We start from the raw sequence: 12,603 nt of genomic DNA, 5'->3' as shown, positions 1-12,603 counted from the left end.
TATCTATCTCTTTTTGAAGAGTAGATGATACCTTGGAATATGTGTTGTGAAACAGTCTAATGGCCCCGTTCCTCCCAATCTATCTAGCGGTTCTTGTCCTTCCCCTGGTGGAAACTCAATGTCGAAGTGCCTTACAATCGTGGAAACGAGCAGTCGCATCTCCATCATCGCAAATGCCTTTCCTGCACAGGAGTACGTGCCGCTTGAGAACGCGTTCAGTGCTTCCTTATGAATGACTAGCTCTGGCTGGGTGGACCACCTTTCTGGGATGAATTCGTTTGGACGGGGGAAGTTGCGCGGGTCTTCGTGAAAGGAAATCAGCTCTTATCTTCACAGGAAAGGTTAATGATCTACCTCGTTGAACCGTATATGTCGGCACAGACACTATCATCCCTGGAGGAATATAGACTCCCGCTGTTCGGAGCCCTTCCGGTCCTGTCTCACGCTGCAATCCACTCAAGACAGCCGGACAAAGACGCAGACTCTCATTTATACACCCCTCCAGGTACGGCTTCTTCACCAACGCCGCATGAGACAGCTCCTCATCAGCTGGAACAGCAGTGTCTATCTCCTCCTGCAGCCGGCGCAGCTTGTCCGGATGTCGTGCCAGGAGATAGAACAGAGCATTGAGGGTACTGGCTGCGGTGTCGCTGCCAGCCGTAATAGCGAGCTCTGAATCGCGAACAAGATCCCCGTCAACGCCACCTATGGACTGGTCTCCCTCAGAGCTTAACTCTTCGATCAAGTAGCTGAAGAGATCCCGGCGATTAGTTTCGACCTGAAACACATCAGCCTATACCATCCACAACTGAAGAGAGACAGTAACTGCAAACATACATACCCTGCTCCTCTCCTCCACACACTGCGCACACCACTCTAACCATCTATCCGTAAACCGCCTCACTCCCACCATCCCCCTCATGAGTATAACCAGCCAGCTCGAACTCAATAAGGCACTCGCCCCGCGCCCCATCATCCTCATCATCTGCAGCATCTTTGGCGGTTCCCCATGCAGCATATTGAACGATTTCCCAAACGCAAATATCCCCATCGAGTCCCACGCAAAGCCATCAATTAGTGCCGTCGCCTCCTGTGCTTGCGATGATCGAGATTCAATAACCCGGACTATATCTTTGCAGTGCTCCAGAAGATACGGTTCGTAGCCAGCGAGTGCTAGTCATTACAGCAGCCAGTCAATATAAGATTCAAAGAACATGCATGTCAAACCTGCCTTTCGACGTAAACCCCCGATCCCACAATCTCCTCCTCTTCGAATGAAACGCCTTATCTCTCGCCATTTGCAGCGATCGATGCGGATAATGTAGATCGTAGAACGGTCCCTTGACGCATGTGGTCCCCACGCCGTAGATATCTTTGATCGCAGATGGGTCGTTGATGGATAATTCCCTAGGTTCTATTCAATCAATTGGCCCTGTACAAATCACATGGGAAGAGTGGAAGAGAGGAGGAATACTGATCCGGACAACATCCCCATACACCCCATGCATTTCCTTCACCTTGATATACCATTTCGCATTCAGCACCGTATTCTTGAAATCCCACAGCGCTGTAATCCTTGCCAGCTTTGGACCTGGAAACCCGTCCAGCGCGTGGAAGAAGTATCGGTAGATGACTATGGAAGCTAACAGCGAGAAGTGAAAGCTCAGTATTGCTGGTCCGATCCATTGAGAAATATCTCTATAGCCGAGGATAAAGAGGGCTATTAGACCGAGTGAGGGCCAGAAGATGAGGCAGTTGACCAGGAAGACGACGTGCTTCTCGAGGTCGGCGTGGATGAAGTATGTTAGGTGGGCGGTGATGCCGAGGATGGCTGAAATGAGGGATGTTGGGAGGAGGGGTGGGGTCATCGTGTTGTTTTTGGTGGGATAAGATGGTATGGGGGCTTAAAGTAATAAAGTGATGGGTTGTTTGGTAGGGGAGTGTATAGGGGATCAATAATAGTATAGGGAAGGGAAGTAACCCCTGATTGTTTGGTTGTGGATATGGGGTATGGAGACATTATGGCAGGTATGACAGCCCATGCATAAGCTCTGTTGATTAGCTCTAGCACAGTAAGCCTGTGCACAATAGGTTGATTATGAAGCGAACGCCGCCTTAGAGGCCCTGTACATAGACATTGAACACGAAGCACTGTCGCGAAGAAGCGAGTAGAAAGAATAGTGGCTGCGGTGAGCGCAGCGCCAGCATCAATCAGATTTCCTAGGCTGTCCTGAATCCTACGTCTGATAGATGTGTTGGCGAAGCAGGGATACACCAGCTGATGGTTGTCCGAATTGTAACATGGTTCATGCACGTACCCCCTCTGTGGCTTGCTTGATGCTACCACAACCTGCTCGGACTATATATATGGCATTACTACATCCGAAGCAGGCTGGACGGTATTCCAGGGTCAATGTAAGTTTTGACGATGACAGGAATATCGCACACCAATTCATTGCTCATTGAATGAACTGGACTCCAACGTATAAATGTTAATATATGCTGTTTTGATCTAACCCTATATGTATAGCACAAATTAAACCCAGAACGTATCTCAAGAAGAATGATTTCTCAACCCTCAAACCATAAGAGAAACTGTATGCCTCAAAACACTGAAAAGCTATGTCTGCTGGCTCTTTAGATTCATCTTCTCGTTCCGTCCCCAGATAGCCAACCAGTCCTGGACCGAAGCACTCGCCGACTTGAGCTCCCTGAAACAAGCATTGCGCACTCTCTCGCTCTGAATCACGGCAAGTGCCTTGCGGATATTGCGCGGTGAGCTGGTCTCCAATGCACTGGCGACCCAATGCCCTTCGGGGGCTTCCAGCGCGAGAATGATTGGATATGAGAGCTCTCGATTACGCAGATCTTCTGCAAGTGCTCCCTTGGCCTTAGCATATTCGGATGAGTAGACATTTTTGCAATCGTTCTGCAGCTGAGAGCACCACCTATCTCAAGGTCAGCTTCAGCTTCAGCTAGACTTGGTGTGATATGCAATAAACCAAGCGAGCCATACGCAAGAGTAGTCATCGTCCCGTCCATCGATTGGTCCTCCATCACCAATTGCCCCAGCAGCCGGAATAGCGCCCCTGTTTTCAATGACGCCATTTTGCGGTAGGCTGCAACTCGCTCCTCGGGAACGGTCGAAAGGCTACCCAGCCCATCTCGTCGCCAGATCAGTGACAGGTCTTGGCCCTCGAGGATCTCTTCCAGATTTTGTAGCAGGAACTTGGCTAACTTGGGGAACCGCTGCACAGTCTCATTGAGAATTTGGGTGACTCGGTAGTAAGCGCGGTTTGCTGTCTCTGAAGGGCCATATATCCGGTGAGCTGCTGGCTTGCCTTTTCGGTAGTCGCTATTGTCGGTTATCTGCTTGATGTTAGAGTGTATTTATATAGGCCCACGGTATACATACATCGTCAACTAGCATCAAACACAGGTGAATTGCATCCATTATCTCTAGAACCATCTTATATTTGGCTGGATCCTCATCCTTAAGCCTTGGAGACAGCTTCTGCACGAATGGATTCCAGTGATGCTTCCCATAGATCTGCCGGATGTAGGCATATGGGCACTCAAAGGATGTCACGGTCTCCGGCTTCTTCTTTCCAATCAAGAAAGTTTTGGAGTTTGGCCACAAAGGGCCAAATCTATCAAGGACGAGATAGAAAACTAGAGGGGCAATTCCCAGGGTTGCCACCAGAGGAAGGGGAATGGAGGCAACGTCCGGCAGTGCCGCCATGATTCGGTCCTTCCTGAGTGGGACGAAATGCAGGGATAAGAAGGTTAACGGATGACAGCGCGGTACCCCAATGGGCTCGCAAAGGGACGTTCTCCTGTCTATATATGTATGCTATAGACAGGATACTTCAGCCGTACACTCATCGTCAATGGCTCAGGGTTCTCCTCTGCACAAGCTGTTTCTCGCACAAGTTACACCATCTCCCCTTCTGTGCGGTCGAGCCGGCCAGAACGGTTGTTGCCTGACTCTATCTCTTGATAGAAGCTGACATTTGGGTATGGCGACATGCTTTAGCGGCACGGCAGGAGATACAGCCTTTGAAGCCTGGTGCACTCCCCTGGCTGTCTTGCAGGGCTTTGAAGGGCTTGAGAATAGCGCACTGGTGACACATAATTACCGAGACTCCTGGTGGTCCTACCTGGTGCGGACATCAGTCTACTTATGGAGACTGACAGACCTTCATGGCGTACCGTCAGCAGAACAGAACCATGGCGCCGTATCACTAGCTGACCGCAAGTCATCTCACTATATAAGCACGCTCAGGTCATGCAAGAGACAAGTGACTCAGATCTCAACGGCGACCAAATTCATTCAGCATTGAAGTGCCTCTTATTTTCGCTTTAATGGATGGTTTCGACCATTCTACTGCTCCTCAGGAATATAACGAGCTTAAATGGCTCGCCAATATTTTCGTTGTTGGAATGGCTGTCGGCTGGGTTGCTCACTATGTGGAAATGATTCACACATCGTTCCGGGACCGTACCTACTGCATGACCATCGGGGGCCTTTGCATCAATTTTGCTTGGGAGATTGTTTTCTGCACAATGTATCCTGCCAAAGGCATTATCGAGCGGGTTGCCTTTCTTGTTGGCATTTCACTCGACCTTGGAGTTATCTACGCGGGAATCAAGAATGCCCCAAATGAATGGCACCACTCTGCAATTGTGAGGAACCATATGACTCTCGTCTTCGCAGCAACAACACTTTGTTGTCTGAGTGGGCATATGGCTCTTACTGCCCAGGTTGGTCCTGCACAAGCCTATACGTGGGGGGCAATTGCATGTCAGCTCTTTATTAGCATAGGGAATGTATTTCAATTATTGAGTCGCGGAAACACCCGAGGCGCATCGTGGACGCTATGGTAAGTATTTGTCTGACCTGGTTTGAGAATCAGTTGTGTTGAACGTTCACTAGGATCTCGAGGTTCTTTGGATCAACGTCAGCCATTGGCTTTGCCCTTGTTCGATATTTTCGTTGGTGGGAGGCTTTTTCGTATATAAACTGCCCACTCGTGATATGGTCCGTGGCCATGTTCTTTCTCTTCGAGATCCTATATGGCGTGTTATTCTGTTCTGTCAAGCGACAAGAGAAGAGCTCCCAGCGTGGAATCAAGCACAAGGAGAGATAGATGCTTTGTTGAGGGATTGTGCGTAATAGATGCATCAGACAGGAATAAGCTGCGGGAAGATGTCATATCACCGGAATTGGTAGCCAGGAACGGTATGAAAATAGTCGCATGTGCAACACACAGCTATTTATTCTGGCGGCATGGCGGAGAAAGTTCACGGTGTTGTACCACTGCTTGTAGTGCTGTCACGAGAACGGAATTTCTGCGTGTCATGCAATAGACAGGTTTGGGCCGGCAGAAGAAAAGCATTTAATAACAGGATAAAGCAGTGTATATGCTATCTTGACACATGTGGCTGTCCTTTTAAGCTGTGTAGAATAAAGCAAGGCATACCTACCTTTCTGCCATTTATGATTGCAAGTAGACGATGGCATGATGAACAGCCACGCTTGTGACACACAGCAACTATTGGTAAAGTGCATGTACCACGAGACTGGCTTGCATAAGCCGAAGTAGCTTGACTACGCAGTTCTGCCACAATGGCAGTGCTGGATTTCGCTTGAGGGTCATTCGTTCCAGCAGTGAGAATAGCAAACACTTGGCTTACCGTGCAGTTTGGAATCTTTCTGCATTAGGTGCAATCTCTTTTGAGGTAAAGGTATCAACACGATATTTATACCATAAGTGAGCCTTACCTTTGATTGAGGCTTGGTTACTGGCGACATCCGCAAGTATGGCCAATACCCAGCAACCTCAATTTCGCGTCCTTATTGTGGGCGGTTCTGTCGCAGGCCTCACCCTTGCGCACTGTCTGGAACGCGCCAATATTGAGTACCTCATACTCGAAAAAGGAGACGATATTGCCCCGCAAGTTGGTGCCTCGATAGGTATTATGCCAAATGGCGGACGGATTCTCGAGCAACTGGGCCTGTTTGGGGAGATCGAGCGTGTGATTGAGCCGTTGCATCAGGCGAATATTAGCTATCCAGATGGGTTCTGCTTCAGCAACGTCTATCCGAAGGTTTTGGGCGATAGGTATGTCAATAGTCTCTGCGTTTACCAGTATGCGAACAAAGAAGAGAGACGGTGCTGTGGCTAAGATTATAGGTTCGGATATCCGGTTGCGTTCTTGGACCGGCAGAAGTTCCTGCAAATTGCATATGAGGGTCTGACAAAGAAACATAACGTTCTCACCCGTAAAAGGGTAGTTGAAGTGCGACAGTTGGAGCATGGAATTACTGTTGCTGTGGCTGATGGGACAGAGTATGAGGTGGATCTCGTGGTTGGTGCGGATGGCGTACATAGTCGGGTGAGAAGTGAGATCTGGAAAATGGCCGGGGAGAATCGGCCTGCATCTGTTTCGAGGCGTGAAAGAAGAAGTATCTGCCGTCCCTCACCTTCTTTGTGCTGGGTGCAATCAACACTAACATAAGCAGGCATGACTGTTGAATATGTCTGCGTTTTCGGAATCTCGTCGGCCATCCCAGGGCTCGAGATAAGCGAACAGATCAACGGGATCTATGACCATCTATCCATTCTGACAATCCACGGCAGACATGGTCGGGTGTTCTGGTTCGTGATCCAGAAGTTGGATAGAAAGTACGTCTACCCTGATGTCCCGCGGTTCTCAGACGAGGATGCCGTACAGCTCTTCGAACGGGTCAAGCACGTGCGGTTCTGGAAAGACATCTGTGTGGGGGATTTGTGGAAAAACAGAGAGGTATCCTCAATGACAGCGCTGGAGGAGGGTTTGTTTGAGACGTGGCACCATGAAAGGATGGTGTTGATCGGCGATAGCGTTCACAAGGTGCGTGGCTAAGAGAATTGAAGTGATATCGTTCGGCTTACTTAGTCTGCAATCAGATGACGCCCAACTTTGGCCAGGGAGCCAATTGTGCCATCGAGGATGCTGCCGCGCTCTCCTCCCTTCTACATGATCTCATCAACGCCCGCGGAGTTTGCAAACCGTCAAATTCCCAGGTTCAGCATCTCCTCCAGCAGTATCAGGAGACTCGATACTCTCGCATGGTAGGCATGTGTCGCACCGCGGCTTCAGTTTCTCGGATTCAGGCCCGAGATGGCATCCTCAACACCGTCTTTGGACGATATTGGGCTCCTTATGCTGGCAACCTTCCTGCTGACCTGGCATCGAAAGTAATGGCAGATGCAGAGGTTGTTTCTTTTCTGCCTTTGCCAGGGCGCTCAGGACCGGGCTGGGAGATGTACAGGCGGAAGGGAAAGAGAGAGCAGATTCAATGGGTGCTTATAATCTTCAGCTTAATTACGCTTGGCGGGTTGTGCATCTGGCTTCAAAGCAATGCTTCTTATGTCGTTGAGTAAATGATAACTTTTGTTCTCCGATCTTTCTCTGATTGAGTATGGCTGTATTCTAATTTATCGAGGCGGATGACAAAGGCTCGCTATAGCAATAACTAATGTAGGAATGAAGGATATCGAGAAGATAGACATGATGCCCAAACGCCACGCTGCATTAACAACCAGATGAGGAGTATCATGTGCAGAAGTACAGAATGATGAAAAATATCACTGCGAAGTCGGCTTCTTCCTAGGCGAACTGACGTTCAAGACCTGTCGCATGCGGCGTAACTTGGCCCACCATTCCCGGTCACTGGCCTTTTTAACTTCTGGGTTCACATCGTCCACCACGGGCTCATCCGTGGATGGTACCTCAGAGACAGCACGACTGTCTCCCGAGGTGGTCGACCGATTCAGTCGACGATGGCGCACATTGAGTGCCTGGCCCAGCAGCTCCCAGCCGGAACGTAGGCCTTCTAGTTTCTCGGTGGCCCGTCCTGTTCCACTCTGAGCCTTCCCATTCACCCAAGGACAGTAGTCCATATGCTCGTTCACCACTTCCAAAGAGTCGTAAAGAGCCTCATCCCCGTTGGCCTTTGGTTTGTACATCCACAGGCCCAATCTCCGGAAGCACACGCTACAGCCGACCAAACCAGCTGTCCCGTCCGGGACAGAGTCCCAGCCGAAGAATGCCAATATGAAAGCGTTCCTAGGAACAAACGGCTCAGGCTCAGAGTTATGTGCGTTCTCTTTCCCGTTTTCACCCTCAGTGTTGTTCTCAATGCTTTCCATGCGCGTACTTTCTCCGGGGCCGTTAAAGCTCGCTGGAAGTATCTTAATGAGTGCTTCGATATCGAAGGACTCGGGCGTGTGGATGACGTCTGCTGCCGGCAATTGATCGGCCATCTTGATGAGGTTTGAGTATCGCTTTTCGAGGCCAGAAATGGCTATGTCGGGGTTTGCTAGCGGCAATCGATGAATAGTAGCTGTAACAATCAGCTCACGAAATGGCAACCACAAATATCAGAAAACACACCATCACAGCCCTTGTTCCTCCATGGACAAGTCTCTCCGTGCCCCTTGACCAGTCGTTCCACGTATTCATCTACAAGCTTGGCTCCTGATTTACATTAGAAGCACGAAGCAGACACGGCAATTGGAAAACTCACGAACTTCCTTCCTCTCTTGCACCTTGTCGGCATCGAACCCATCCAACTCGTCCAGCTCATCCGGAAGCTTGACAACAACCGACCCACCACAGTTCCCAGCACATGTTACCCGGGCCACATCCGTACATACCCAGCCGCGCTTGGCCCATTCTACCTCACTAATTGCTGACGGTTTGGGTGCCCATCTGTCGACGCGACGAAAGGTTTCCAATCGCTCGAGAAAACGTTCGCGATCCCAAGGAACAAAGCTCGGTCGCGAGGTTGACGATACCGAAGAGTCTCTGGAGCTGGGGCGTGCGACCTTTAGAAGTGAATTTCGTGCAAGTGAGAAGTTGGGCGCATCTAGACGGGCTTTCTTCTTCGATGCGTCTCGAGCTGTTGTAGGCGCTTCGGCGGTGGCTGATTTTGTTGAGTCGGAGGTTGACGGTTTGGTTAGGGACTCGAGAACTCGATGAAACTTGCGCTTCTTCGTTTCAACGGCGTAGGACATTTTCCAGCACGCGGAGGTAATGGCGTTGTGCAGTTGGAGTGGTCTTTGAGATAAGGGAGTCTGGATCTTGGAATGGCCTCGGAGCTGGTGGCGCTAGACCCGAAATGGAGCTAAATATGTTTCTGCCTAAGGCAACGATAGGGATGTTCACCTGCAGGTGAATCGCCAGGAACTACGGAATTAGATCACATATCTTTTCTTGACATCCAATTGTGTCCGAGCAGCATCAGGTACTACTTTTTCTTTCTTATTTGTGTACAATTATGTGGCTGAGTCCACTTAGGACATCGGAAACGGGGCAAGGTTGATCGTATCTATCAGGATCTCTACATCCCCGGAAAAAGGTCATCTCTGCGAGGAATGAAAGGGATGTTTTCTTGCAGGCAGCAGAGCGGGTGCCTAGCTGTATGAACTGTTCTATATAGTTATTTAGTTCATTGTCTGTCTGACCTGAGTTCTATACCAATTCACACTTGTCATCAGGCATTCTTTATGATAAAGACCATCGTGGATGCTACTTTGTCCAGAAATCTGCAACTTACTTCTATGATTACTTCCTTATAACCCTTCTACTATTTTATTGACTTGTTCATTTATCTGTGGCTTCCCCCGGTCCTGGACAATTCATATCAGCCAAGTGGCGATAGAAGGTATCACCTACGGAGCGCCTAGAATCTCCAAAAATTATTAGCTTACATTTGTCCATACTGACAGTTTGTCACATTGTACAACCTGGAAATGGCTCTGAACAATGAGCACCTTAATATTTCAGCCGTTCAGCGTGCGCTTGCGATTCCCGAAATCTTGAGTCAGGTCTTCGCGTGCTTCTATTCATACGACAAACGATCGTGTAGTCAACTCCTTTCTTGCGCCCTCGTCAGCAAATTATGGTTCTCAGAGGCAATGCGTTGGCTATGGAGAAATCCCATGCCCTGTCATTCCCCAAGTACTTGTAGGGATGTTCTGGACCTCCTTGATAAAATCCCAGAAGCACGCCGGAATATATACGCAACATACATCAAGATCGCTACACTGAAAGACTATTGCCGCAAACCTGATGGCTTAGACACTGTCCAGTTCCCAAGTTTACAACAAGTACGGATCTGGAAATTTTGGGATCCTTTCAATTTCGAGGAGATTAAATTTCAGAACAATAGCGTTCGAACAATTTGCACTATCGTGCATTGTCACTCAGACGCCGAGGGCCACGCCACAGCACATTTTGAAAGATACATTACTCCGCTTCAGGTATGTAATTCCAATGCGTTCAGGGGGAACCCTTTCTAATTTAGTCAGTCACATTTCAATCATCTCCGGGAGTGGCACATTCTTGCAGGTTCCGGGATAAATTCATTCGTAATCTTCAGATTCACTCAAGGCATCGAGGGACAGGGCTGGGAAGGGTTCAATTGTACCTACAGAGGACGTTTACTTGAAACTCAGAGTACAGAAGTAAAGCTCGAGTAAGAGGAGAGGAGTTTACTCATCAGCAGACTATAGAGGCTTTCCCCGCAATTATGCTGCTTTACTCGTACAGAGAGCAGCGATATGAAGAGCATGCGAACGCATTTTCTTACCATAATCAAATAGTAGAATTCAATGACTATTCAAGAGGCCAAGCAGTCTCATCCTCTTAAGGCTTGCGATAGTCCCTAACCGAGACCGAGCAAGACCCTTATTATACAGAAAGTGGGCTTCATCGCAGCTAAAATCACTTCTGCATCTATCAGGACATGCGCGGAGTCTAATAACTAGTAGACAGTAAACGATTGAGAACGACGGCAAGAAAACAATGCCATATCACATATGATTTAGTAGTATATGGAATGGACGAATACTGATACAACTTAATTCTTAGGGTGAAGCTGATTTGCGGGGCCTGAAACATACAACTATGGTCTAGGAACAGTCAGTAATCAGAATTGTATCATCCAGTGCTCTATATACCCAGGCCTGTAACAGGGTTTAGCGAGAGACTGTACTGCTATGCCAGGAATGGAAAGCTCGTATCCCACCACAAGTCACGACTCGTCAGCTCCTTTCTTGCCCTAGTCTCAGCTTAGCTAGCCCCAAAACGAATAACTATAAATGCATCGCTTATCCTCCACCAGACAGACCCCATTACTCTCCTATACATTCACACCTCAAGATATTCATTTAGTTTCTACATCTCAATTCTGTATCCATCCACATCAAGCATCACCAATCCCACGCAAACTCACATCCCACAATGTCATCCCCAACCATCTACCTCATCACCGGGGCCAGCAGAGGTACACACCACTTTTCTTATTCTCATCCCCATACCACACCACCCTCTTCGTCCAGCTTACCCACAAAATAATCCAGGGATTGGCCTCGCCCTCACCCAAACTCTCCTGCTCCTCCCAAACACCACTGTGATCGCTACCATGCGCAACCCCACCACGAACTCTCTCTATACTAACCCCCCACCAACATCCCCCACCTCAACCCTCATCCTCCTTCCCCTCGACATCCAATCCACCACCTCAATTACTACAGCCATCGAAACCCTCAAATCGAAACACAACATCACGCACATCGACACCGTGATTTCCAACGCAGGGTACTACAACGACGCCACCCACCGCGTCGACAACATCCCTCTCTCTACTGTGCAATCGCACTTGGACGTGAACACGCTTGGCACAATCCGCCTCTTCCAGGGTGTGTATGACATGCTGAAGAAGAGCACGAAGCCGATGTTTGTCAGTGTTAGTAGCTTCCTGGGGAGTATCGGCGGTCTCGAGGAGGAATTCTTTCCCGGGGCTGCATACGGGGTTAGTAAGGCTGCCAGTAACTGGGTGACGAGGAAAATGCATGTTGAGAATGAGGAGATGGTTTGTTTCATGGTTCATCCGGGGTGAGCTTACTATCTTGTGCTTAGGAGGTTGGGGTACTGATATGAAATGCGTAGGTTCGTCAAGACTGAGATGGGGAATGCGTGTGCGAAGAGTATTGGGTTGGAAGAGGCGTTTGCGGAGCCGAAGGAGTGTGCGGAGGCTTTGGTGAAGTTGGTAAGTCTATATTCTTATTTGTACTTCTTATATATTGGGGTGTGATACTGAGTAGACTAGATTGCAAGCGCCACGAGGGAAACAGTCGGAGGTCGGTTCATCAGTTGGAGAGGGGAAGAGGTTCCTTTCTAATTGGTAGAGATATAGGAGGCTGCTAGGAGATTGCATGTTGCGCTTGTTAGTAGAGTATACTAGAGCCTTTAACACATGACCTGATGAGCTTGTTCTCTATCTGTCCTATAAAAAGCCCTATCATCTTCCCCCTCGACCCATAATGCTCTCTAGAGATAGGCGTATTATTCACTCATCCCAGCATAACGACTCCTCGGATCCCTTCTATCCCGTATGCGCACTCACGTCCCCTACTAACCAATCGCCCCCATCGTGTATCATTTCATCCTAAACTCCGGATCCTCTCCGGAGTTAACCCCCTTAACCCCGATATACCTCGAAGATACTACATATATAACCTCCCACCATACACCAGAAACCAACAAGCA

General features: G+C 48.9%; 6 protein-coding genes across 6 annotated transcripts; 3 read left to right on the top strand and 3 right to left on the bottom strand.

The window, feature by feature from the left end:
- Nucleotides 1-226: 226 nt before the first annotated feature.
- On the bottom strand, nucleotides 227-1,868 carry An11g02510 (uncharacterized protein; the record flags this gene model as incomplete). Its single annotated transcript, XM_059750127.1, has 4 exons — nucleotides 227-778; nucleotides 842-1,173; nucleotides 1,228-1,407; nucleotides 1,439-1,868. 4 exons carry the CDS (start codon nucleotides 1,866-1,868, stop codon nucleotides 227-229), a joined length of 1,494 nt encoding a protein of 497 aa, XP_059605457.1.
- A 752-nt stretch (nucleotides 1,869-2,620) lies between these two features.
- Nucleotides 2,621-3,742, bottom strand: An11g02500 (uncharacterized protein; the record flags this gene model as incomplete). Its single annotated transcript, XM_001394214.1, has 3 exons — nucleotides 2,621-2,948; nucleotides 3,017-3,369; nucleotides 3,416-3,742. The coding sequence occupies 3 exons, from the start codon at nucleotides 3,740-3,742 to the stop codon at nucleotides 2,621-2,623; spliced, it is 1,008 nt and encodes a 335-aa protein (XP_001394251.1).
- Nucleotides 3,743-4,365: 623 nt separating this feature from the next.
- On the top strand, nucleotides 4,366-5,150 carry An11g02490 (uncharacterized protein; the record flags this gene model as incomplete). The annotated part of the gene is made up of 3 exons (XM_059750126.1): nucleotides 4,366-4,686; nucleotides 4,765-4,883; nucleotides 4,937-5,150. 3 exons carry the CDS (start codon nucleotides 4,366-4,368, stop codon nucleotides 5,148-5,150), a joined length of 654 nt encoding a protein of 217 aa, XP_059605456.1.
- Nucleotides 5,151-5,823: 673 nt separating this feature from the next.
- Nucleotides 5,824-7,430, top strand: An11g02480 (uncharacterized protein; the record flags this gene model as incomplete). The annotated part of the gene is made up of 4 exons (XM_059750125.1): nucleotides 5,824-6,125; nucleotides 6,198-6,406; nucleotides 6,527-6,897; nucleotides 6,954-7,430. 4 exons carry the CDS (start codon nucleotides 5,824-5,826, stop codon nucleotides 7,428-7,430), a joined length of 1,359 nt encoding a protein of 452 aa, XP_059605455.1.
- A 204-nt stretch (nucleotides 7,431-7,634) lies between these two features.
- On the bottom strand, nucleotides 7,635-9,771 carry An11g02470 (uncharacterized protein; the record flags this gene model as incomplete). The annotated part of the gene is made up of 6 exons (XM_001394211.3): nucleotides 7,635-8,392; nucleotides 8,443-8,526; nucleotides 8,576-9,158; nucleotides 9,325-9,477; nucleotides 9,516-9,596; nucleotides 9,727-9,771. 6 exons carry the CDS (start codon nucleotides 9,769-9,771, stop codon nucleotides 7,635-7,637), a joined length of 1,704 nt encoding a protein of 567 aa, XP_001394248.3.
- A 1,524-nt stretch (nucleotides 9,772-11,295) lies between these two features.
- On the top strand, nucleotides 11,296-12,235 carry An11g02460 (uncharacterized protein; the record flags this gene model as incomplete). Its single annotated transcript, XM_001394210.3, has 4 exons — nucleotides 11,296-11,338; nucleotides 11,415-11,949; nucleotides 12,004-12,103; nucleotides 12,164-12,235. The coding sequence occupies 4 exons, from the start codon at nucleotides 11,296-11,298 to the stop codon at nucleotides 12,233-12,235; spliced, it is 750 nt and encodes a 249-aa protein (XP_001394247.1).
- Nucleotides 12,236-12,603: the final 368 nt, after the last annotated feature.

Source organism: Aspergillus niger (assembly GCF_000002855.4).
Source record: "Aspergillus niger supercontig An11".
Lineage (NCBI taxonomy): Eukaryota > Fungi > Ascomycota > Eurotiomycetes > Eurotiales > Aspergillaceae > Aspergillus > Aspergillus niger.
The sequence above is the reverse complement of the archived record's forward strand: the minus strand, read 5'-3'. Positions and strand labels throughout refer to the sequence as shown.